The following is a 23607-nucleotide window of genomic DNA, read 5'->3' as shown; positions in this document are numbered from 1 at the left end:
TCAAACTTAGTTGCTCTGTGAGAAAGCAAAATGAAACAACCCTGCACAGTGTTAGCTAAATGGCTGTATCCCAATAGCAATATTTTTAATTGCTCAAATTTAACAATTTCATTTCATTACAATGGATTAAAGCGGCATTCAGGATAGCTTCAGGAACTTTAGGAGTAGAATTTAAGCCTTCATTCCAAGAGGGCAAATTGAATAAAACCAAGGACCACATTAAACTGTGATTCTTTTTCTGCAGATTCACAATTATCAAGCAGTAGACCAGAGTGGATACAAAGGATTCTCATGTCCAAAAGGATTACTCTTTAAATTATGACACTACACTTTACTTATAATTGAATAGGATCGTTGATCCCAATTTTTTTGCGAGGTACATTCAGGGTGGGATGGGAGGAGTTTAGGAAGAAAATGTAGAACTATGGGTTTCTCAGACATCCTGGAGATGATATTTGCCTGTTGGGTGGAAAAGCTTGTAACATGAGAACTGAAATGAGGAGCAGGGAGCAGCAGAGAGGCACAAGGAGATCAGAATCCATTCTTTTGGCAGCCTCTTGTGAGACTTTGGATCAGATTTAGATGAAAACAAATACAAAGAAATGTTACTTAAACGGAGGCAGGCAGTTTATATAAACACCATCACTGCTAACTCACCTCCTCAGAGTGGATGGGTCACTCTCTCCCCTCCCTCGCCCACCCACTGCTTACCTCTATTGCTACTAGAAGTGCTGAAAATGTGTTGCTGGAAAAGCGCAGCAGGTCAGGCAGCATCCAAGGAGCAGGAGAATCGATGTTTCGGGCATGAGCCCTTCTTCAGGAATGAGGAAAGTGTGTCCAGCAGGCTAAGATAAAAGGTAGGGAGGAGGGACTTGGGGGACAGGCGTTGGAAATGCGATAGGAAGAAGGAGGTCAAGGTGAGGGTGATAGGCCGGAGTGGGGGTGGGGGTGGAGAGGTCAGGAAGAAGATTGCAGGTTAGGAAGGTGTGCTGAGTTCAAGGGGCTTGACTGAGACAAGGTGGGGGGAGGGGAAATGAGGAAACTGGAGAAATCTGAGTTCATCCCTTGTGGTTGGAGGGTTCCTAGGCGGAAGATGAGGCGCTCTTCCTCCAATCATCGTGTTGTTATGGTCTGGTGATGGAGGAATCCAAGGACCTGCATGTCCTTGGTGGAGTGGGAGGGGGAGTTGAAGTGTTGAGTTGGGTTGGTTGGTCGGGGTGTCCCAGAGGTGTTCTCTGAAACATGCAGAACGTTTCAGAGAAATAGGCCGCCTACTTGCGGAACGTTTCAGAGAACACCTCTGGGACACCCGGACCAACCAACCCAACCACCCCGTTGCTCAATACTTCAACTCCCCCTCCCCCCCCACCAAGTACATGCAGGTCCTTGGACTCCTCCATCGCCAGACCGTAACAACACGACGGTTGGAGGAAGAGCGCCTCATCTTCTGCCTAGGAACCTTCCAACCACAAGGGATGAACTCAGATTTCTCCAGTTTCCTCATTTCCCCTCCCCCCACCTTGTCTCAGTCAAATCCCTCAAACTCAGCACCACCTTCCTAACCTGCAATCTTCTTCCTGACCTCTCCGCCCCCACCCCCACTCCGGCCTATCACCCTCACCTTGACCTCCTTCCACCTATCACATTTCCAACGCCCGTCCCCCAAGTCCCTCCTCCCTACCTTTTATCTTAGTCTGCTGGACACACTTTCCTCATTCCTGAAGATTCTCCTGCTCCTTGGATGCTGCCTGACCTGTTGCGCTTTTCCAGTGACACATTTTCAGCTCTGATCTCCAGCATCTGCAGTCCTCACTTTCTCCTCCTGCTACTAGAAGTGGGCAGATTGGTGGCAGATTGGAAGTGTTAGCCGCTCCTTCTTGTAGATTTAAGATATGTCTGGGTGTTTCTTTGGATAGCAATGGTGCACAGGGATATAGGGAAAAAGCCAAAGATTGACACTGGGTAATAGTGCAGGCAGAATGGGCCGAATGGCCTCCTTCTCCATCATCCATGATTAAATTACTGCAGAGAATCAGGCAGAAAAATGGGATTGCTCCCAAAAATAGTAATGAAAACATGATGGTTGATTAACCAACGCCAGCTTCGTTGCTGCATCTTCACATCCAACCATCATCAACCAAGCTGCCCATTGGTTGATTCCTTATCATGATGGACAATATCATGACAATATCAAACTATTGAACACTTACAGTGAGTATGCACCTCTTGAAGGGTGGATACATTATAATTGGAGCAGTTAATGATGCTCTTGGCTCTAAGATTTTCAGATGCTGTACTGGAGGTCATAGGAGAAGAAGTGGAAAGGCAGGGAGCTGACCTGTATCCGCAGTGGGTCAGGAGGTTTTCCAGACACATATTAAAAAGGTACATGTAGTAAAAATCTATAGAGAAGAATATCAGAAGTCAAACCCTGATGACCCAGGTTCAGTACTACAGGAAGTTCAATGACCTGATGGTCAAGGTCTGTGAATGAATCATCAAGCGCTTTCCAACATCCTGCCATCTGCACCAGTAGCCTCACACACTGCTGAAGTTATCAGACAAACATTACTCATTAACTAACCAAATACTATAGGGAGAAGGCAGGGGAATGGAGTTGAGAAACAGATCAGCTGTGAAAGAATGATGCAGAATCGATGCAGTGCCCTTAAGCTTACACAGTCAATGGCATGTGGCATCACAGGAAAGCCTGCAGTTCTAGCAAAACTGAATGCTTTCAAATATTTCTTGTCTTTTCCAAAAAAAAAAATGAAATGTAGTTAAGTAACTTTGAAATCCTGAACAGAGTATTGCAAGCTGTAAGATGTTGCAATGTCTTTCCTCAATCCAGGAAGGAACATGACGCATAAATCATCAGAGCCATGGTTACCCTACAGACATTGGAAATGTTGTGGTAGTGACCTACTCTAAGATTGCATCTGTGGCATCAGCAGATTAGTTCAATGAGGGACATCCTTACTAAAGTATACTATCTTCTAGCATTTTATCACATCTTATAGCCTTTGTTCATTTTTCAACTCATACTGTATTCCCACTACTACACTCAAATCATAGTTTGCAAATAAGTGATTTGTTTGGAAGCCATGGAAACAACATAATGTCCTACAGCATCTATTATACCACTCCCGACAGACATTTGCTACTAGAGGCAACTACAGAAAACACTGATTCCTTTTAGTCATAGCAATTCAAGAGGTCCTTCAAGAGAAAGGATCATTTCACTTCATCATTAGTTGTGAACTAGGTAAATAGCTTGATGATGGAGAAGTTCTCATTGCTGTTAAACATATGTTAAGCTGTGAATGGTTAAAGAATGGGATTAGTTGGAGATTTGAGCTCCAAAAAAGACACTGCTGGTATTAAATCTTTGTCACAAAGTGCGTAGTGTGACAATCAGATGCTCAACATGCTTTTGGTCAATGATCACTGTTCCCATCTGCACCAAATGGCATGTAGCATGTTTCATCAAACAACACTGGAACAGTCTGTTGAGCCTGGTCATCCACTGTAATGCCTTTTTCTGACATAATCCTCAGGTCCCTTTATGACCCAGGATTTTTCTGGCAGCAGGCGGGACTTAAGGATGGTGCGTTGCCTTCCTGGTGCCAGGGTTAAAGACATCACAGTCAGAGTGCAGAAAATCCTCAAGGACGAAGGTGAAGAGCCAGAGGTGTTGTATGTGTCGGCACAAATGATGTCGGGAAGAAGAGGAGGAACATACTACAGCAGGACTTCGGAGAACTAGGAAGAAGGCTGAAAAGCAGGATGTCCAGGGTGGTTATCTCCGGTTTGCTTCCAGTTCCTCAGGCTGGTGAGGCCAGAAACAGGGAGATAATGGACTTGAACATGTGGCTGGGGAACTAGTGCAGGAAGCAAGGATTTAAATTCTTGGATCACTGGGGTATGTTTTGTGGTAAGCATAAATTATACAAGAGAGACGGTTTGCACCTTAATAGGTTGGGGACCAGCATTCTGGCAGGCAGGTTTGCTACTGCAACACAGCTACGTTTAAACTAAGTAGCGGGGAGGAGAGGACAAACTGGATGTTTAAGAAGGAAATTGAAGGGAAAGTTAGAACAAGGGAAGTCAAGAAAGACAACTGTATCAATGAAGCAGAAAACTCAAAAAGGGATCATGCTGTAAGGTTGAGTGAAATAGGAGTGGAGGGAAGGGTGAGGGCAGTAACAAATTAAAAATACTATATACGAATGCACGAAGCATTAGACACAAGGTGGATGAGCTTGAGGCTCTTTTGGGAATTGGCAGATACGATATTGTGGGGATAACTGAGACATGGCTTCAAGTGGACAGGGCTTGGGAAATGAATATTCAAGGCTACACGTACTACCATAAGGACAGACTGACAGGCAGAGGGGGTGGGGTGGCCATGTTGGTAAGGGATGATATTCAGTTCCTTGCGTGGGGGGACCTAGAATCAGGGAATGTAGAGTCAGTATGGATAGAGCTGAGAAATTCTAAGGGTAAAAAGACCCTCTTAGGAGTTATCTACAGGCCCCCAAACAGTAGTCTGGATGTCGGATGTAAGTTGAAACAGGAGCTGAAATTGGCCTGTCACAAAGATGTTACTACAGTTGTTATGGGGGATTTCAACATGCAGGTAGACTGGGAGAATCAGGATGGTATTGGACCTCAAGAAAGAGACTTTGTGGAGTGTCTCTGAGATGGATTCTTAGAACAGCTGGTGCTGGAGCCTACCAGGGAGAAGGCAATTCTGGATCTGGCATTGTATAACGAACCAGAATTGATCAGGGACCTCGAAGTGAAGGAGCCATTGGGAAGTAGTGACCACAATACAATAAGCTTCAATCTGCAATTTGAGAGGGAGAGGGTACAATCGGAAGTGACAATATTTCAGTTGAATAAAGGGAACTATGGAGCTATGAGGGATGAGCTGGCCAAAGTTCAATGGTGCAATACCTTAGCAGGGATGACAGTGGAGGAACAATGGCAGATATTTCTGTGTATAATGCAGAAGATGCAAGATCAGTTCATTCCAAAAAGGAAGAAAGATCCTAGGAGGAGGCATGGGTGGCCGTGGCTGATGAGGGAAGTTAAGAAAAATATAAAGTTACAAGAGAAGAAGTATAACATAGCAAAGATAAATGGGAAAACGGAGGACTGGGAAGCTTTTAAAGAACAATAGAGGATGACTAAGAAGGAAATACGCAGAGAAAAAATGAGGTACAAAGGTAAACTGGCCAAAAATATAAAGGAGGATAGTAAAAGCGTTTTTAGGTATGAGAAAGGCAAAAAAATGGTTAAGACTAAAATTGGGCCCTTGAAGACAGGAACAGGGGAATATATTAGGGGGAACAAATAAATGGCAGAAGAATTGAATTGGTACTTCAGATCTGTGTTCACTGGGGAAGACACAAGTAATCTCCCTGAGGTAACAGTGGCTGAAGGACCTGAACTGAAGGGAATTTATATTTGCCATGAATTGATGTTGGAGAGGCTGTTAGGTCTGAAGGTTGATAAGTCCCCAGGGCCTGATGGTCTACATCCCAGGGTACTGAAGGAGGTGGCTCGAGAAATCATGGATGCTTTGGTGAGTATTTTCCAGAGTTCGATAGATTTGGGATCAGTTCCTGCAGAAAAAAGGGTGGCTAATGTTGTACCATTTTTTAAGAAAGCTGGGAGAGAGAGAAAGCAGGAAATTATGGACCAGTTAGTCTGACCTCAGTGGTGGGAAAGATGCTGGAGTCTATTATAAAGGATGAAATTACGACACATCTGGATAGTAGTAACAGGATAGGTCAGAGTCAGCATGGATTTATGAAGGGGAAATCATGCTTGACTAATCTTCAGGAATTTTTTGAGGATGTAACTCTGAAGATGGACGAGGGAGATCCAATAGATGTAGTGTACCTGGACTTCCAGAAAGCTTTTGATAAACTCCCACATAGGAGGTTAGTGAGCAATAATTAGGGCGCATGGTATTGGGGGCAAAGTACTAACTTGGATTGAAAGTTGGTTGGCTGACAGGAAATAAAGTGTAATGATAAACGGCTCCATTTTGGAATGGCAGGCAGTGACCAGTGGGGTACCGCAGGGATCAGTGCTTGGACTGCAGCTTTTTACAATATATATTAATGATATAGAAGATGGTATTTGTAATAACATTAGCAAATTTGCTGAAGATACTAAGCTGGGTGGCAGGGTGAAATGTGAGGAGGATGTTAGGAGATTACAGGGTGACCTGGACAGGTTAGGTGAGTGATCAGATGCATGGCAGATGTAGTTTAATGTGGATAAATGTATGGTTATCCACTTTGGTGGCAAGAAAGGAAGGCAGATTACTACCTAAATGGAATCAATTTAGGTAAAGGGGCAGTACAAAGAGATCTGGGTGTTCTTGTCCACCAGTCAATGAAGGTAAGCATGCAGGTACAGCCCGTAGTGAAGAAGGCTAATAGCATGCTGGTCTTCATAACAAGAGGAATTGAGTATAGAAGCAAAGAGGTTCTTCTGCAGCTGTACAGGTCCCTGGTGAGACCACACCTGGAGTATTGTGCGCAGTTCTGGTCTCCAAATGTGAGGTAAGACATTCTGGCTATTGAGGGAGTGCAGCGTAGGTTCACGAGGTCAATTCCTGGAATGGCGGGACTACCTTATGCTGAAAGACTGGAGCGACTGGGTTTGTATACCCTTGAGTTTAGAAGACTGAGAGGGGATCTGATTGAGACATATAAGATTATTAAAGGATTGGACACTCTGGAGGCAGGAAACATGTTTCCGCTGATGGGTGAATGCCGAACCAGAGGACACAGCTTAGAAATATGGGGTAGACCACTTAGGACAGAGATGAGGAGAAACTTCTTCACCCAGAGAGTGGTGGCTGTGTGAAATGCTCTGCGCTAGAGGGCAGTGGAGGCCCAGTCTCTGGATTCATTTAAGAAAGAGTTGGATAGAGCTCTCTGGGATAGTGGAATCAAGGGTTATGGAGATAAGGCAGGAACAGGATACTGATTAAGGATGATCAGCCATGATCATATTGAATAGTGGTGCAGGCTCCAAGGGCAGAATGGCCTACTCCTGCACCTATTGTCTATTGTCTCTTGTTATTTGTATTTTGAAATTTGTCAATCACTGTTTTAAACATAATGTAGGCGCAAATTACTGCAGATGCTGGAGTCTGTACTGAAAACAAAAAATGCTGGAAATCACAACATGTTAGGCAGCATTAGTGGAGGGAGAGCATGCTAACATTTCAAGTGTAAATGACCATTCTTTAGAGTCTAGACTCAAAACATTAGCTTGCTCTCTCTCCACAGATGCTGCCTGACCCTCTGTGACTTCCAGCATTTGTTGTTTTCAGTCTATTTTAAACATACTCAATGTCTAACCTTCCACAGGCCTCTGGGGTACAGAATTCCAAAGACTCATAAACCTCTGAGTGAAAACAATTCTCCTTATCTCAGTTCTAAGTAGTTTCCCCTTATTTTGAAATTGTGTTCCTAGGATTCCCCTCCCTTGTGTATTGTTTTAGGTATTTAACAGATTTCAACAAGACCATTTCTCATTCTTCACAACTCCAGAGAAAACAAGCCCAGGTTCCTTAATCATTCTTCAAAGGACAGTTCTGCCATTCTAGGAACACGTCTGGTGAACCTTCATTGCACTCTCTCTGTGGTGATAATATCGCTTCTAAGGAAAGGCTTCCAAATTTCACACAAATTGCACAGAATTGCACATTGTACACATGTGAGGTCTACCCAAGCTTCCATGCAATTGAAGCATAACTCCTCTATTTCCCTGTACTAAAGTCCCCTTCCGATAAAGGATAACAATCCATTAGCCTTCCTAATTGCTTGCAGCATTTGCGTATTAGCCTTCAATGACTTAGCTGAGAATACCCAGGTCCCTTTGTACATTTGTGCAAGTAATGCATGTGCACCATGGATAGCATGTTGAAGGACATCCATAAAACAGGTGCCAATGAGACAAATTTCCTGCCCATTGATGCTTACAACACAGAAAGTGACCATTTAGTCTATTGTCCCTCTATCAGGTCTCTCAGGGAGTGGGCGGCACGGTGGCACAGTGGTTAGCACTGCTGCCTCACAGCGCCAGAGACCCGCGTTCAATTCCCGCCTCAGGTGACTGACTGTGTGGAGTTTGCACCTTCTCCCCGTGTCTGCGTGGGTTTCCTCCAGGTGCTCCAGTTTCCTCCCACAGTCCAAAGATGTGCAGGTCAGGTGCATTGGCCATGCTAAATTGTCCGTAGTGTTAGGTAAGGGGTAGATGTAGGGGTATGGGTGGGTTGCACTTCGGCGGGGCGGTGTGGACTTGTTGGTCCGAAGGGCCTGTTTCCACACTGTAAGTAATCAAATCCTACTGATCCGCGATTTTCATCTTTTCAAGTATTTTTGAAATTCTGTAAAGAAATTGATTAAGCAGTTACATGATGATTTAAGTTAGATACAATCTGAAAGTAATTAAGCTATTCCAATAGGAGCTCTGTTCTGATAATTGTATGCTCTGAATAAAAACTAATGTAGAAGCAGCTGCATTTTCCTTTTGCACAGATAAAATTTGGAAAATTGAAATGTGTCAATAGTACAATGAACATTACTGTTCATAAACAGCTTATGTAATGTTTGGAACCATATGATAGCAGTGAACTACAGACAATCATCTACAATAACTAGTGGTTTCACTACATGAAGTCTGCTTTCGAAGGGAACTTCTGCAAATATTCCTTTCACCAGCTCACATTAAAGTTGCAAGAATCAATATTAATTTCTAGCAAATGTTGCTATTAAGGCTGTTTGTTTTCCCCTTGGGGAGTTGAAAGCCCAGCTAATTTGTTGACAGCCTTAAGTCCTTCATCACCATACACTCGGTGGTTATTTTAAGTGAGGCACTCTATCTTGAGTAATGCGTTTAAAAGACAGAGACACTGCTGCGACTGACATTTCCCTTACATTGCCTACTGCAAATAAGATGTCTGCTCCTGAGCAAAATCCTGCTGCAAAATGCAAATTTTGGAGTCTCAAAATTCTGCACGCCATTATTCCTCATTTATTTTTGGTCTTCCTCTTAGTAATGTATGCTGTTTTTGGAGCATTTCTGTTTGAGCAGTTAGAAAGCACCAACAAATCAGCAGAGAACTATGATATTTTTTTGAATGAGCTGTGGGAAATTGCCAACCAAACTCATGATAAAGGAGGTATGTTGAATTTACCTTAGGTTAACCTTCCTTTTAATTGTTTGCATAATTGCTTTTCACTTGGTATATGAATGAATCTTTCTTTAAAACTTAAATCTATCCAAAATGAAATATTATAAATGTTTGAGTTTGTTATATGCAATATCATCCTGCTGTCTCAAAATTGTGTTTTTAGAGCTTTTGTGAGTTATACCAGGGCATTAATGTATATAATTACTTCTAGGGATTGAAACTGCATCTGGGAAACAGTACTTTAAGAAAAACATAAGGAAAAAACTGATGGATTTCCAAAGTTATTGGTCCACCCTTAATGAAAACAAAAATCAATGGAATTTTCTCGGGTCTCTGTTTTTCTGTTGCACTGTTTTCACAACTGTAGGTAAGTTACCTGTCTCTAAAAAGATTAAATGAAGTAATATGCAAATTTCACCTGTGAATGTTTACAATTTGATTCTTGTTTAATTTTCAAATATGAGCTTCGTTCAGAGTTACCTCAGTGTTTCCTAGTTTCCCAGTGTTTCAGTAACTTTGTGCTGAGTTCCAATTCATTATATTTGATCACACCTTTACTCAAGCTACCAGTTTAAAATATATCAACTCTCTGAGGCAATATCTATAATTTGTTTGTTTTCAAAAAATTATCTTGTTTTCCTTTCTGAATGATCACAGTTTTGCCGTCACAGCCTGTATTGATTGTGCTGATATACATTCTGACCAAAAGCAACGAGCATGGGGATAATATCAACATGATAGAAAATTTAGTGCATCTTACCAAAATTAGATAAGATAATATACATGCCTTTAAAACTGACAAAGGGGAAATTGATGACAATTTTATAACAAGTCCTAATCAATCCACTTTGTTCTTAGCTTCATCCATCAGTAAGTGTAGCCTGAAAGTTGTTGACAGTGATGTTGGACACATAATTATAATACAAGTACTAAATTCATCATTCTGTTGCTAACCAATGGTTAAAATATTTTACCAAAGAGGGGACTTTGGTAAAGATGTCTTCAAATAAATGTGCTGACAGTGGTATCTATTCTGAGTCTTAATTGCCTCATTCAAGTTGTCCTGCTGTCTTGTTGGCTAAATGCGCAATTTATTTTGAACGTGTAGTAATGCAGATCAATAGTTCACAGTGTCAATGTTGATCGGCACTGAGTTAATTGATGTCAGTTCGGATGGTTAAGAAAGGATCAGGGAGGTCTCAACTATTGAGAGTAAGCTTCAGGTAGTATTATTGTTCTTGATTGCTATCCAGTCATGATTGCTGGAAAGTGTGCAAGAACCTTGAAAGATGAAAGGAATGGCACAAGTTCTGATTGAGTGATCTGGTTTTGTGTGGGAATGCATTGTTTCTGCTAACATTCGCTGTCAAGGGTCATAACACAAACAGCTTTTTGATTCAGCTAAAGTGGGGCATTCAACACAAACCCAACTGTACCCAAACAAAAATACATGCCTTTTGGAAAAGAAAAGAGAATATATTATTTTAATCACTTTCTCACCTCATAGGGATGTATTTCTGAATACACTGTGCCAACAGAGGGCTTCTAGTACCAGTAAAGTAGATCAGAATGCAACATATATGCCGTCTTTGGTTTTCAATTAGTTAAAACTAAGGGTGAAGCTTTGAATTAAAAATGCAAATTTGCGAATGAAGTAATTCTCAAGGTCAATTAAGGTTGGGTTATAAATGCTGACCAAAGCGATGACAGCCACACCCTGTGAACAAATATTTTAAAATCCTTAATCTGCAGGCAATTAAGTGAGTGTGGATGTGTGTGAGCTGCAATTCTCATTATATTATGATTCCATACAAAAAGTAACTTTAGGGGGATTAAAATCCTTTTCATAGCTGTCTTTTGTATCACATAACCATATTTATGAAGACACACAATTATAAAATCAATATATATTAATATGAATTCAAATTAAATTTGGAAGATTCCAACTCAGGATAAAACGTATAAAACAACAAGCAGTGGATGCTGGAAACAGAAATTCTGTCACAAAAACAAAAATTTGCATGAGAAACTCAGCAGGTCTGGCAGCATCTGAGGAGAGAAATACAGTGTTAATATTCTGAGTTCAGTTTAACTCTTCTTTAGACTGAAGGGAGCAGAAAAATTATATTTTTTAATGTTTTGGACAGAGGCAGAGGAGGAGTAAGTGGACAAATTAGGAAGATGGAAGTGAGTACTGCAGATGCTGGAGATTAGAGTCAAGAAAATGAATCCACTCTACTGAGAGCAAAGCCCACAAAACACAAAGAAGACACAGCCAGGAGAGGGTGAGGTATTTAAGAAAGCTAGAGTACTGAGCTCGCATTCTGAAGTTGTGGAAATCAATATTGAGTACTAGAGGCTGTGAAATGCCTGAGCAGAAAATGGATTGAAAGAAGTGGAAGTGAAAAATTGCTTCACATGGCAGTGCACTTAGGGATCATTACAGTGAGGAGGGGGCAAAGTGAATGGGCAAGTATTAAACGTTTTGAACTTGCATGGGAAGGTGCCATGAGGGAGTGAAGAAGCGTTGGGAACGATGGAAGAGTGGACCAAGATGCCATGAAGGGAATGGTAGAATGCTGACACTGGAGGGGAGGGGAATATGTGGTTGGTGGTAGCATCCTGCTGGAGGTGAAAGAAATAGCAGAAAGTGGTCCTTTGAATGTGAAGACTGATGGATCAGAAAATGAGGACAAGAGGAACCTTATTGTTGTTCTGGGAGGGGAAGAACAGAAGTGTAGGAGATGAGTTGGACATGGTTAAGGGTCTTATCAACCACAATAATGAAGATATTATCTTGTGCAAAAATAGCGACTGTCATTTTCCTGATATCTATGTACACTGGAGCCTGGCTGATCCCTCCAGCAGATGCGCTTGAGGACTGTAGGCAAGTACACCTAGCAAGATTACCATTGTTAGCACTGTTTGAATGGGAATCTCTATAAAGTCCCAACTGGCAATTTCCTATTGAGGTGAACTGATGTGATTTGTTACCCATGGCACAAGGACCTGGACAATTCATTTTAGAAGCAAACCCCAATGATTTAATTGCTAAAAGTTATGAATAAAATCCCAATGACCTAATTATTAAAATAAATTCGTAATCATTATTAGTACGAAAGGAATGTTCTCATAAGATAAATACACAGAAAATGAAATGTAATGTTGCAAGCAGTGAATCTTAGGCTTTCATCTGAACAATACTATCCGACTTAAATGGGGCCTTTCATTTTCATGAACAATTGATACCATAAATATGTGATTAACATTAAGTGAAAGGGATAAAAGGATCAGTGCACCAAAGTGTAGTTTTCTTTTCCTTTTGAATGAAACACTTCCACCAGTGAGGCCAAAAATTTACGTTAATTCAAATAATTTTGAACTTTGCACCGTCAATTTTAAGATATAGTCATAATAAAGTAACAAATGAATGTTAAATTAATTCTTTGATATATTTTAAATAGTAATACACTTACTATTAGTTGGCAAGCATTTTGAAAGACTTACATCATAAAGTCTTACAGAATTATCTCAAAACAAATCACAAAATCAATTACTTGGCTCTGGCTGTTTTCTTTTAAAGGAGTAACGGGTCACAATGTAGTTTAGTAGACAATCATTTAATTGCAGGTATAATATTCTACCTGACTTCCTCTAAGCTATGTCAACAATACCAACATTATTTTCCAAAGGCTCAATGTAATATCCGAGGAGGAGTTTCCAGGTTTGAAGGGGTATCAACTTATGGAATTTTTCCTTTGTTTTGAACATGTTTGAACGTGTGTACATCAAAGTGAAGGATGTGAAAGAACATTCTGTCATTCATGTCAGCTATTCACCCGCTATGTAAGTGGTTAGATATCCAGTACAAGTTCACCCTGAGGTTGTCCAGGAATATATATCTATTGTTTATTGATGTCAACATGACATTTTTCTTTCCAATTCATTCTGTCTGTCCTATCTGACCGACAATCTTATAGCTATTTTGTAATAAGGACCCATGCTGCCCGGTAATTGAAACTCATCCAATATCTTAAGAAATATCAAAAAGAGATATTCACCCCATAAGTGGGGTCTGGCTTCAATATCAGCACCTAAATAAAAAGCACAATGTATTGAATCATCTGAGTCAAATCCACATTTGCACTTTGTGTAACCTTTACATGCAACAACCAGTATTCTTTAGAAAGAGGATCTTCAAGTACTACGTATGAAACACTTTCACCAGTAAAGTGAACCACCAATTTCCTTTAATTGCACTATCAGTTTTAAGATGCAGTCATAATACAGTAATAAAGAAATGTTAAATTAATTCTTTGATATATTTTGAATAGTAATAGACTTACTATTAGTCTAATGTCCAATGTGAAATTCTTTTGTAAATAATTTTAATGGATGTCTTACTACTAATTTTTAGCAGATTAATATCGCCTTTAAAATAGAGATGGAAAAATAATGTAGATATATTTGGCATAACATTTGAAGAATCTAATTCTTAAAACCTTTGTGGTGGCCTGCTGTAGTGGTCTTTCAGCCCAGCATGGCCTCAGAGTGGACCTCCAGCCTCGAGATGATTCCAGAGCAGTCCCCAGGCCTTGAGATGAAGACCAGCATGGTCTGGAATAGAGGCCTGAGGCAGATTAGAGACTGGGTACCAGCGTGGACAGGGTTGTAATGCTATTATTCTGAACATTTTATTTCTTCATTTTCTAATTTAATTCTATGATCTATAATGCTCGACTTTTTATTTCTTTCCTTTCCTAATATTTTTTCCCTAAGAATTTATATTTAAGAATCTGTACCTAGGTACCTTTGTTCCAAAAGTGGCACCATAAGTGGTGATTTGTAAACCTTTCACTACTGATTTGAGTATAATAAAGCTAGTTCTAATTCTAAATTGAAGCTCTTATTGCTTTAAATGAACAATATATTTTCTCTAGCATAAAGTTCCCACATTACCTTTATTATTTAAAATCCCACAACTCATAAATAATGAAGTTCTGACTAAATTTTTAGAAGGTAGCCAAAATTTAACTCAAGAATCACAGCATTATTCATCACCCACTAAATTCAGAAAGCATTTAGCATTTGGATACTCTTAGGAATCAACTAATGTCATCAAATGTATCAAACTGTAATGAGTTCTCCTAGTATTGCCAATTTCTATCTAACCTTTTCCAATTATCTTTTTCAAAGAATGTTGTCACAGTACAGAAATTAATTTAAGCCCATCTTTGAATGCACAAAGGATGATGCACTTCTCAATCCCACCCACTAATAGTGCACATTTTAATGCAATGTAATGGTAATCTCCACTTCTTAAGGGGAATAGTCTCTTTGGCTGCAGGAAAACTTATCTGAGGACTGTACAGGTCACAGAAGAAGCTGATTCCTCCAATTTTTTGACACTATGGTGGAGTTATTGACTGGTGGTCAGTAGAGGAGGTATATCTTCTATCCAACAGGTGCCAAGAAGTTATCAAAACAAGCTAGCTGCCACAAGAGGGCAGAGTTGACAGAATGAATCAATACCAGACCAATTATCCAGCCCCCAGAACCTGGACACAATGCAGTAAAAATACAAGGATCTCACAAGCATAACTAAAGTAAGCCGTCTAACTGATTATTATTTTTCTGCAGAGTGATTTAAACAGATTGGGAGGCTGAAAGAACACAACAGATGACATACAATGCAGTAATGTGTGAAGTCATTCACATTTGCAGGAAAAATTAAACAAAACAGAATAATTTTCGAAAAGTGAGAGACTGGGAAATCAGAAGGCCCAAAGTGTGCTTGTACATGTTACCATGTTACCATGAAAATATAGCACACAATGAGAAAGGAAAAAGATGTGTTAGGTTTTGATTGGAGAATAAGGGTGATGCCATATTTGGAGTATTTTGTCCAGTTGTGGTCTCTGTACTGAAGGAAGGACACATTTGAGCCAGAGCGAGTGCAATTAAGTCTCATGAGCTTGCTTCATGGGATTGAGTTGAGTAGGTCCATATTCCCTGGGGTTTAACACAGTGGGAATGATCTATTTGAAACATAAAATCCTTAAAGAGCTTAGCAAGGTACATGGAGTTAAAATTATTCCTTTAGATTGATAATGTATAACACAGGGCCACAGCCTTGGAAAACGAGTCTAGTCATTTAGGACTGAAGTTGAGGAGATTTCTTTTAAAGTCAAATGGATATTAATCTTTAGAATTCTCTACCCCAGAGAAGTATATGTGTTCAGTGAGTACATCCAAGATCAGGGTCAATGGTGTTGTATGAGCTCACTACTCTGTATGAATTGCTGCTCATTGTAAAGGTCTCTGATCATCCTCTTTGAGTGTTTTGCAATTAATACGTTCCCTCTAAGCTGGGCGTAAAGCTGTCCTTAGGGTCCATGCCAACTGCCATTCACAGCACTGACTTACAGGTCCAGAAGTCACGGTTGTGCATAGACCTTAGATGTCTGCACAGGAGAAGAAAAATGAGCAGAAATGCTGTTAATAAGACCTTGTTTCTAGTTTCAGGTTGAATTGATTTTTAAAAAGGCATTGTTGGAGAGACAATGAGGAGAATCTAAATATTAGGTCTCACTCCCACACATACCTGATCCATTCTGCCCACAACTCCATATGATATCATCATAGTGGATGGTGCTTATGGCACTTTTCAGTGTCAATCCTCACAACCATACACAATAGATAGATTTTTGGTTACTATGAGAATTTAAAGACATGGGGATACTGCAGGAAGGTTGCACTTCCTCAAAACATCTCATGCCACATTTACTGAGTCACTTCCTCCTTTCTTGCAGGGCAAGTTCACATACCAGACCAAGGGCAGGCAGCCACAGGAAGAGAGCTACTCTTCATCCATGTGCTGTTGCCAGTTCAAGAACAAGTTGGTGGAAGGAGATCTATTAGTAGCATGGCAACTGGTGGGGCTAGTTAATAAGCACCAAAGGATCTAGAACCATATTGCTTGCCTTAGATTTAACTATCACATATTTGGCATAAAAAAAAACCTGCTGCTAGCTCAAGAGCAACAGATCTGTCCCTGTCTCAATTAAAAGCAAAACAGACTTATGAGAAACTTAGCAGGGTGGGTAGCATCTACAGTGAGAAGAGTCAATGGACATGAAACACTAACTCTGTTTCTCTCTCTACAGATGTTGTCAGACTTGCTGAGTTTGTCCAGCATTTTCTGCTGTTCTCTCTGTCTCTGTCTTGTTCCATATTGTATTCAGTGAGCAGAAGAAGACAACAGCCCTGCCCAATGGAAAGATCACTTAATCTTGAGTTTCCAGGCACTTGCTTGGATGCTGGCATTAAACATATCTAAGATATGTTAAAGAGGTCCACCCTAGTGTACAGAAGCAATGAGAAGGAATACAGTAGCCCAGCAACACGTCTCCTGGGAGCACAAGATGAGCTAACTGAGTATACAAGACAGTCACTAGGAAGTTACATAAGGATAATTTGTAGGAAGGGATCAATCTTGCAGTCATTTGTTAAATGAAGATGGAATTATTTGAGCTACTGAAGTAAATCTGTTTTGGTATGTTTTGGGTATCATTTTTTTCAGCCAGAACCTCTATTTCTTCATGGGTTTTATTGCATTGGTATCTGGGCTGGTGGTTGTGCTCCTGATCATAAGACACTGGTTGATGGGATAGCTCTTGTCACCTAGCAGCCTATGGTTTAGTTGAAAGGGGGAATGTTGAGTGCTGCCAAATGAAGGAAACATTATAATTACAGATAGTGGCAGCCTCGGATATCTCATTACTTGTAATGGCATGTTACTACATTGTTAAGATATACCAATAAAGAGAATTGATCAATTAAATACATAAATTACTTAGAATCCCTGTAGTGTAGTAAGAGGTTATTCAGTCCATCAAGTCCACACTTACCCTTTGAAGAGCATCCACTCCAGATCCAGCACCCCCTACTCTATAACCCTGCATTTCCCATGGCTAATCCATCTAGCCTGCACATCCCTAGACAACACTGGGCAATTTACCAATGGCCAATCCAGATAACCAGCACATCCTTAGACTGTGGGAGGAAACCAGAGCACCTAGAGGAAACCCATGCAGACATGGGGAGAACATGTAAACTCCACACAGACAGTCATCCAAGGCTGTCAGCAAACCTTGGTCCCTGGCACCATGAGACAGCAGTGGCAACTACTGAGCCACTTCTAAAGAGATATGGTTCTGCAACCAGTGGGCACAACAAGGACTGGAGTGCAGTGCTTACCCCAAAACCAAACTTTACACTTTGTAGCTTTCCTTTTGGGATTTTCTTTCCTTGTAGTATCCTTTCAAAGTGCTGTTTCTGGATTTCACTTAATTGATTTTATCAAAATAAGATAGATAGAGAGGGGTGGCTCTCTGACCAATGCACCCTGCAGGGGCAGGAGTGCAGAATCATTCACCAAATCAGCTTCCAATTTAAAATTAGTGATTTGACCTTAGTTATAAAGACAGCTATCTGATAAACTGGTTTGATTTAGTTCCTTTTTTGTTGCGGTATTTCAAATTCAGTAGAAAAGAAGGAGATGATTGCATCTTTAAGGGACAGTCATCTGGTTAATTTGGATGAATTGAATTTATTAGTTTTCAAAAGAATATAAAGATGACTGGGTTACTAGAATGATACATAGACATAATGCAGCATTCTGTAAAAACACATTATCAAGAAAGGGAGTGGTGTCTAGTTGCATTATTTACCATCTGGCCTGGGATTCAACTAACAACACCAAGAATCGTGGAAGAGTTGGACATTATTCATATTAAAACCATTCCTATTGACATGCAGAGATCATTTGTGATGAGGACTAGTAAGGGTTAGGCACTTTCAGCTATAAAACCCTGTATCTGTGGAATTTAGTAATGTTGGCAGATCTCAGTGTATTTCTTTCCTGCTGGCTGATGAAGATGATGAACTATTGCCACAAAGATTGCATCAGTAACCCGTGAGATCACTCAGCTCACAGCAAACTGCCAGCTGTTGATGATGTCCAAAAACATTATGAAAACAACCAGAGGTACTTAAATTGAGAGCCATGGTAATTTTAATCATCACACAGTTGTGAACACCCTGGTGTTAGCTTTCAATTCTTGGGACCATGATGTCTCCCAATTGAATAAATACATTTTGTAAATGTATTTCACGCAGACTTGTCCAGTCCAGAGTGAAAAGCCAACTCAATGCTTAAGTCATTGATCTTACATCAGAGCCAGAAGAATGGAGGCTATGGAAAATCTGCTGAAAGATCATTGTCCATCACATTTCACATTGATGACTGACAGTGCTACAAGTAAAAAGTCTGTAAAACAGTGTGGTTATAGAGTCATACAATCATAGAAACGTACAACATGGAAACAGACCCTTCAGTTCAATTCATCCATGCTGACCAGATATCCCAACCTCATATAGTCCCACACGTGACCCATATCCCTCCAAAACCCTTCCTATTCAAATACCGATCCAGATGCCTTTTAAATGTTGCAATTGTACTATCCTCCACCATTTCCTCTTGCAGCTCATTCCTCTGCATGAAAAAGTTACCCCTTTCGTCCCTCTTATATCTTTCCCCTTTCACCCTAAACCCATGCCCTCTAGTTCTGGACACCTCTAAAGGGTGACCTTATAGAGGTTTACAAAATTATGAGGGGCATGGATAGGGTAAATAGACAAAGTCTTTTCCCTGGGGTCAGGGAGTCCAGAACTAAAGGGCATAGGTTCAAGGTAAGAGGGGAAAGATATAAAAGAGACCTAAGGGGCAATCTTTTCATACAGAGGGTGGTACGTGTATGGCATGAGCTGCCAGAGGAAGTCGTGGAGGCTGGTACAATAGCAACATTTAAGAGGCATTTGGATGGGTATATGAATGGGAAGGGTTTGGAGGGATATGGGCCAGGTGCTGGCAGGTGGGACTAGATTGGGTTGGGATATCTGGTCAACATGGACGGGTTGGACCGAAGGGTCTGTTTCCATGCTATACATCTCTATGACTCTATGACGCACATGTGACTATCGGTGATACAAATATCTCAGCAGCAATCCCAGCAATTACTTCCCTAGCTTCACACAGTTCTAGTGTACACCTGATCAGGTCCTGGGGATTTATCCTCTTTTATGCATTTCAAGACATCCAGCACTTCCTCCTCTGTAATATGGACATTTTTCAAGATGTCACCATCTATCTCCATACATTCTATAAATTCATGTCCTTTTCCACATTAAACACTGATGTAAAATACTCGTTTAGTATCTCCCCCATCTCCTGTGGTTCCACACAAAGGCTGCCTTGATGTTTGAGGGGCCCAATTCACTCCCTAGTTACCCTTTTGTCCTGAATGTATTTGTTAAAATCCTTTGGATTCTCCGTAACCCTATTTGCCAAACCTATTTCATGATTCCTTTTTGCCCTCCTGATTTCACTCTTAAGTATACTCCTAAAGCCATTATACTCTTGCAAGGATTCACTTGATCTCTCCTGTCTATTGCTGACATATGCTTCCTTCTTTTTCTTAATCAAACCCTCCATTTCTCTAGTTATCCTGCATTCCCTACACCTACCAGCATTATTAGAGTGGAAACTAATTTCTGCTTTGGTGAATATCTTGCATTTGTCTCTAAAACAGAAGTTCTTTCTTATATTCAGTAATAATCTATGAAGTTTCAATGATCATATTTAAATTGCAATTTGATAGACTTGGTTCCACTCATATAGACCTAAATTGCAAACTGAGGTCACTGCACAGCATATCCTTTCTAAATGCACTCCTGATTTCGCTGGAAATAGCAGCCAAACATAGAAACATCAAAAATAGCAACAAAATTAGGCCATTCAGTGTTTGATCATCTAATTTAGTACCCTGCTCCTACTTCACCTCATACCCTTTAGCCCTAAGTACTACATCTAAATCCTCTTTGAAAATATTCAATGTTTTGGCCTCCACCTATTTCTGTGGCAGAGAATTCCACAGGCTCACCAATCTCTGTCCATTTCAGTCCTAAACCTCCTACCCTGCATCCTTAGACTGTCAGATGAACATTTACTCAGAGAGTAGTAAGGGTATGGAATGCGTTGCCTGTATTGGAAGTAGATTCGCCAAGTTTAAGTGCATTTAAGTCATCATTGGACAGACATATGGACGTACATGGAATAGTGTCGGTGGGATGGGCTTCAGTTTAGTATGACAGGGCGGTGCAACATCGAGGGCCGAAGGGCCTGTACTGTGCTGTAATGTTCTATGTTCTATGTTCTATGTTCTATATCTCATTGGCATTGGCACTCTGCATAGCAGCTGCAGCAATTCAGCATCCAAATACTTTGGTTTTTTTTAATTGACAGGGTAACAGAATATTAGATACCCAGAAAGCATGTAAAAGAAAAACAGCACATGTATAAATATGATAGTCAGAGAAACTGCCCGTATTCTACTGTCATGCTGAATAACATATTCCTTTTCAATTTTAGGTTATGGTCATATTTCTCCTTTAACAGTAGGAGGAAAAATTGCCTGCATGTTCTACGCAACGTTTGGAATCCCCATTATGCTCTTAGTCATCACTGACGTTGGAGACAAGCTGGCAGCTTTACTTTCCAAAGTTTACAACCACGTAAGAAAGCGACTAAAAAAGAATACATCTCCACCACCCTCAGAACCCCCCTCAAGGTTGTCTTCATTCAAACAGAGCTTCTCAAAATCGGAAGCAAAATCTGCAACAAGGTCCATCTCTTTGAAAGGGGGCTCGCATGTGATCATTACACCAATGAGCATAAAAAGTGTGTTGAACACTCAGTCTTCTGTCAAAAAGAAATCTGAGCTGTTAAGGAAAACTGAAATATTCGAAAAATTAATTGTTCAAGAAAACTTTAATCAGAAGACTTTTGAGCTTTGCAAGAGAAGTCGAAGTAAGTCATGTCCCCAGCTGGATCTAAAGCCAGTTGAAGGCGGCAGTTTTTTTCCATGTCTGGGACAAGAACTCGAAAAGTTTGATGTGCCAATCATGATTATCATAGGTGTTATTATTGCCTACATTCTTTTTGGTGCAGGGATACTTTCAATTTGGGAAAAATGGAAATATCTTGATTCTTTTTATTTCTACTTTATTACAATTACCACAATTGGCTTTGGAGACTTTGTGCCTGAACATCCAAATTTTTTCATGATAATGTCTATTTTAATTATTACTGGTATGGCAATCATGTCAATGGCTTTTAAATTAACCCAGAACAGGATAGCGTTGTGCTACCATGAAGTAAGTATATGGATCAATGGTGGAAAGAAAAACAAATTTAAAAGAATTTGAAACCCAAGGCCAACAATTATTCTGCATTGTGGTGAGGGATAATCGAACTGAGTTTCATTAATTATTTTGTTTTGCTTCTAAAGTTAAATCATGATTGAGTAAATGTGTATAAATTAGGTTTGTAGTATTGAACAAATCTGTATCAGCAGGACGTAGCAGAAAAATGTATTAATGTGTACATTATGTGAGAGAATGTGTTTAAAATTATGGAGTTAAACCAAGTTTCTACTACTGATATATATTAGCAATGAAACCTCAGTAAAATGAAATCTCCTTATAAATAAATGGATATTGCAAACATGTTTTTACTGTAATTGCTACTTTTTATTATGTTATCAAATTTGGACAACACATTTTCCTGTTGCCATTTTTTTGCTGGTGGATTGTGAGTTTCATTTTGTAATATAACACTTACTTGACTATCCTTGATGTAGTAATTTACTGAAGGTGTCCAGGATTAAAAAAACTTTATGAAGACCTGAGCACCTTCTCCCATGCCTTTATCCCAACTCTCACACACAACAGGCCTGTCATCACATGGGCTGCTACCACAACCAACCTATTGGCAGTTACTATTGGTCCCCATTAGCAGCTATTCATTCTCCAAGGCTGACCTTTACCCATTCCTTTGTCTGCCCAATTGCTGTTCTCTCTCAGCTCCATAGAATTATAGATTCCCAACAGTGTGGAAGCAGGCCATTTGGCCCATCAAGTCCACACCAATTCTCCAAGGCGCATCCACCCACCTACCTGTAACCCTGCATTGCCCATGGCCAATCCATCTAACCTGCACATCTTTGGTCTGTGGGAGGAAACCAGACCACCCGGAGAAAACCCACGCAGACACAGGGGGAATGTGCAAACTCCATAAAAACTGTTGCCTGAGGGTGGAATCGAACCCATGATCCTGGTGCTCTGAGGCAGCAGTGCTATTCACTAAGCCATCATGGTGCCATCTCCACTTATGGTTTACTCCTCCTCCAAGCCTCCACCTCAAGGTTTGGAATATATACCAACCTTTTCTGAGTTACAATCAGTTTCAGGTCACTGGACCCAAAACATTAATTCTGCTTTCTCTTCACAGATGTTGGCAGACATGCTGAGTTTTTCCATTAATTTTTGTTTTTGTTTTCAGATTTTCAGCATCTTGTCTTCTTGGCGTTATTTTTTTTGTTTGACTTTTCTATCTGTTGTTTTCCATTTGAATAAATCAATACATGGTCTGTGGGTGTCACACGTAGTGCCCCGAAAGTGATTGTCTATCCCTTCTCCAAAGGTAATGGTGGGCTGCACTCTTAAGTTGGTGCATTCCATTAAGATGCTCCTGTATATTTGCAACTGGCAGGTTCTTGAGACGGAAGGTGAATATACCCCTTAAGAAGAACAATCTGGTTCCTTCAATAATACTTCACAAATACTGTTTCCTTAAATACAAACAATTCTTCCTTCATCTTCTGGGATCCAGATGCCAATCCCCATCCCCTCCTGAATCCAAAGGTGTGGCCTATTACCATCATTTTCAATGGGACACACCTGCTGAGGTCAACTATGCCTATGTGAACACAGAGCTGAGGTTTTGCGAAGGAGAACGACATTTGAAAGTTTTGAACCATTCAGTATACGACGTCTTTGTAAAGACAGGTAGAGTCTTCACTCCTGGAAGGTCATTGCAAGAAACTCTGTTTGAACATTGAGATCCAGAATAGTCAGCTTCTTGTTGAGCTCCTTCCAAAGCCCAGTTGAACATATGGGGGAGTCAACTGGAATAGCTGAGGTCTTTATTTCTTGTTGGAGGGAGTGCTATCAAGCCAAAGTAAAACAAAAATGCTTCACAGTTACATCATCAACACCTAGATTAGATTACTTACAGTGTGGAAACAGGCCCTTCGGCCCAACAAGTCCACACTGCCCCGCTGAAGCGCAACCCACCCATACCCCTACATTTATCCCTTCACCTAACACTACGGGCAATTTAGCATGGCCAATTCACCTGACCTGCACATCTTTGGACTGTGGGAGGAAACCGGAGCACCCGGAGGAAACCCACGCAGACA

The 23607-nt window shown here is 40.5% G+C and overlaps 1 protein-coding gene across 1 annotated transcript; it reads left to right on the top strand.

The window, feature by feature from the left end:
- The first annotated feature begins 8959 nt into the window (after positions 1-8959).
- Positions 8960-21855, top strand: kcnk18 (potassium channel, subfamily K, member 18). Its single transcript, XM_072557338.1, has 3 exons — positions 8960-9214; positions 9438-9593; positions 20718-21855. Exons 1-3 carry the CDS (start codon positions 8989-8991, stop codon positions 21551-21553), a joined length of 1218 nt encoding a protein of 405 aa, XP_072413439.1. The 5' UTR covers positions 8960-8988; the 3' UTR covers positions 21554-21855.
- The last annotated feature ends 1752 nt before the right edge of the window (positions 21856-23607 follow it).

Source organism: Chiloscyllium punctatum, chromosome 38 (assembly GCF_047496795.1).
Source record: "Chiloscyllium punctatum isolate Juve2018m chromosome 38, sChiPun1.3, whole genome shotgun sequence".
NCBI classification, from domain to species: domain Eukaryota; kingdom Metazoa; phylum Chordata; class Chondrichthyes; order Orectolobiformes; family Hemiscylliidae; genus Chiloscyllium; species Chiloscyllium punctatum.
The sequence above is the reverse complement of the archived record's forward strand: the minus strand, read 5'-3'. Positions and strand labels throughout refer to the sequence as shown.

Excerpts from the sequence above, each read along its gene's own strand:
- kcnk18 (XM_072557338.1), top strand. The coding sequence starts at position 8,989 with ATGTCTGCTCCTGAGCAAAATCCTGCTGCAAAATGCAAATTTTGGAGT. Across the intron at positions 9,215-9,437 it reads CCAAACTCATGATAAAGGAG|GGATTGAAACTGCATCTGGG; the intron begins GTATGTTGAATT and ends AATTACTTCTAG. Across the intron at positions 9,594-20,717 it reads CACTGTTTTCACAACTGTAG|GTTATGGTCATATTTCTCCT; the intron begins GTAAGTTACCTG and ends TTTCAATTTTAG.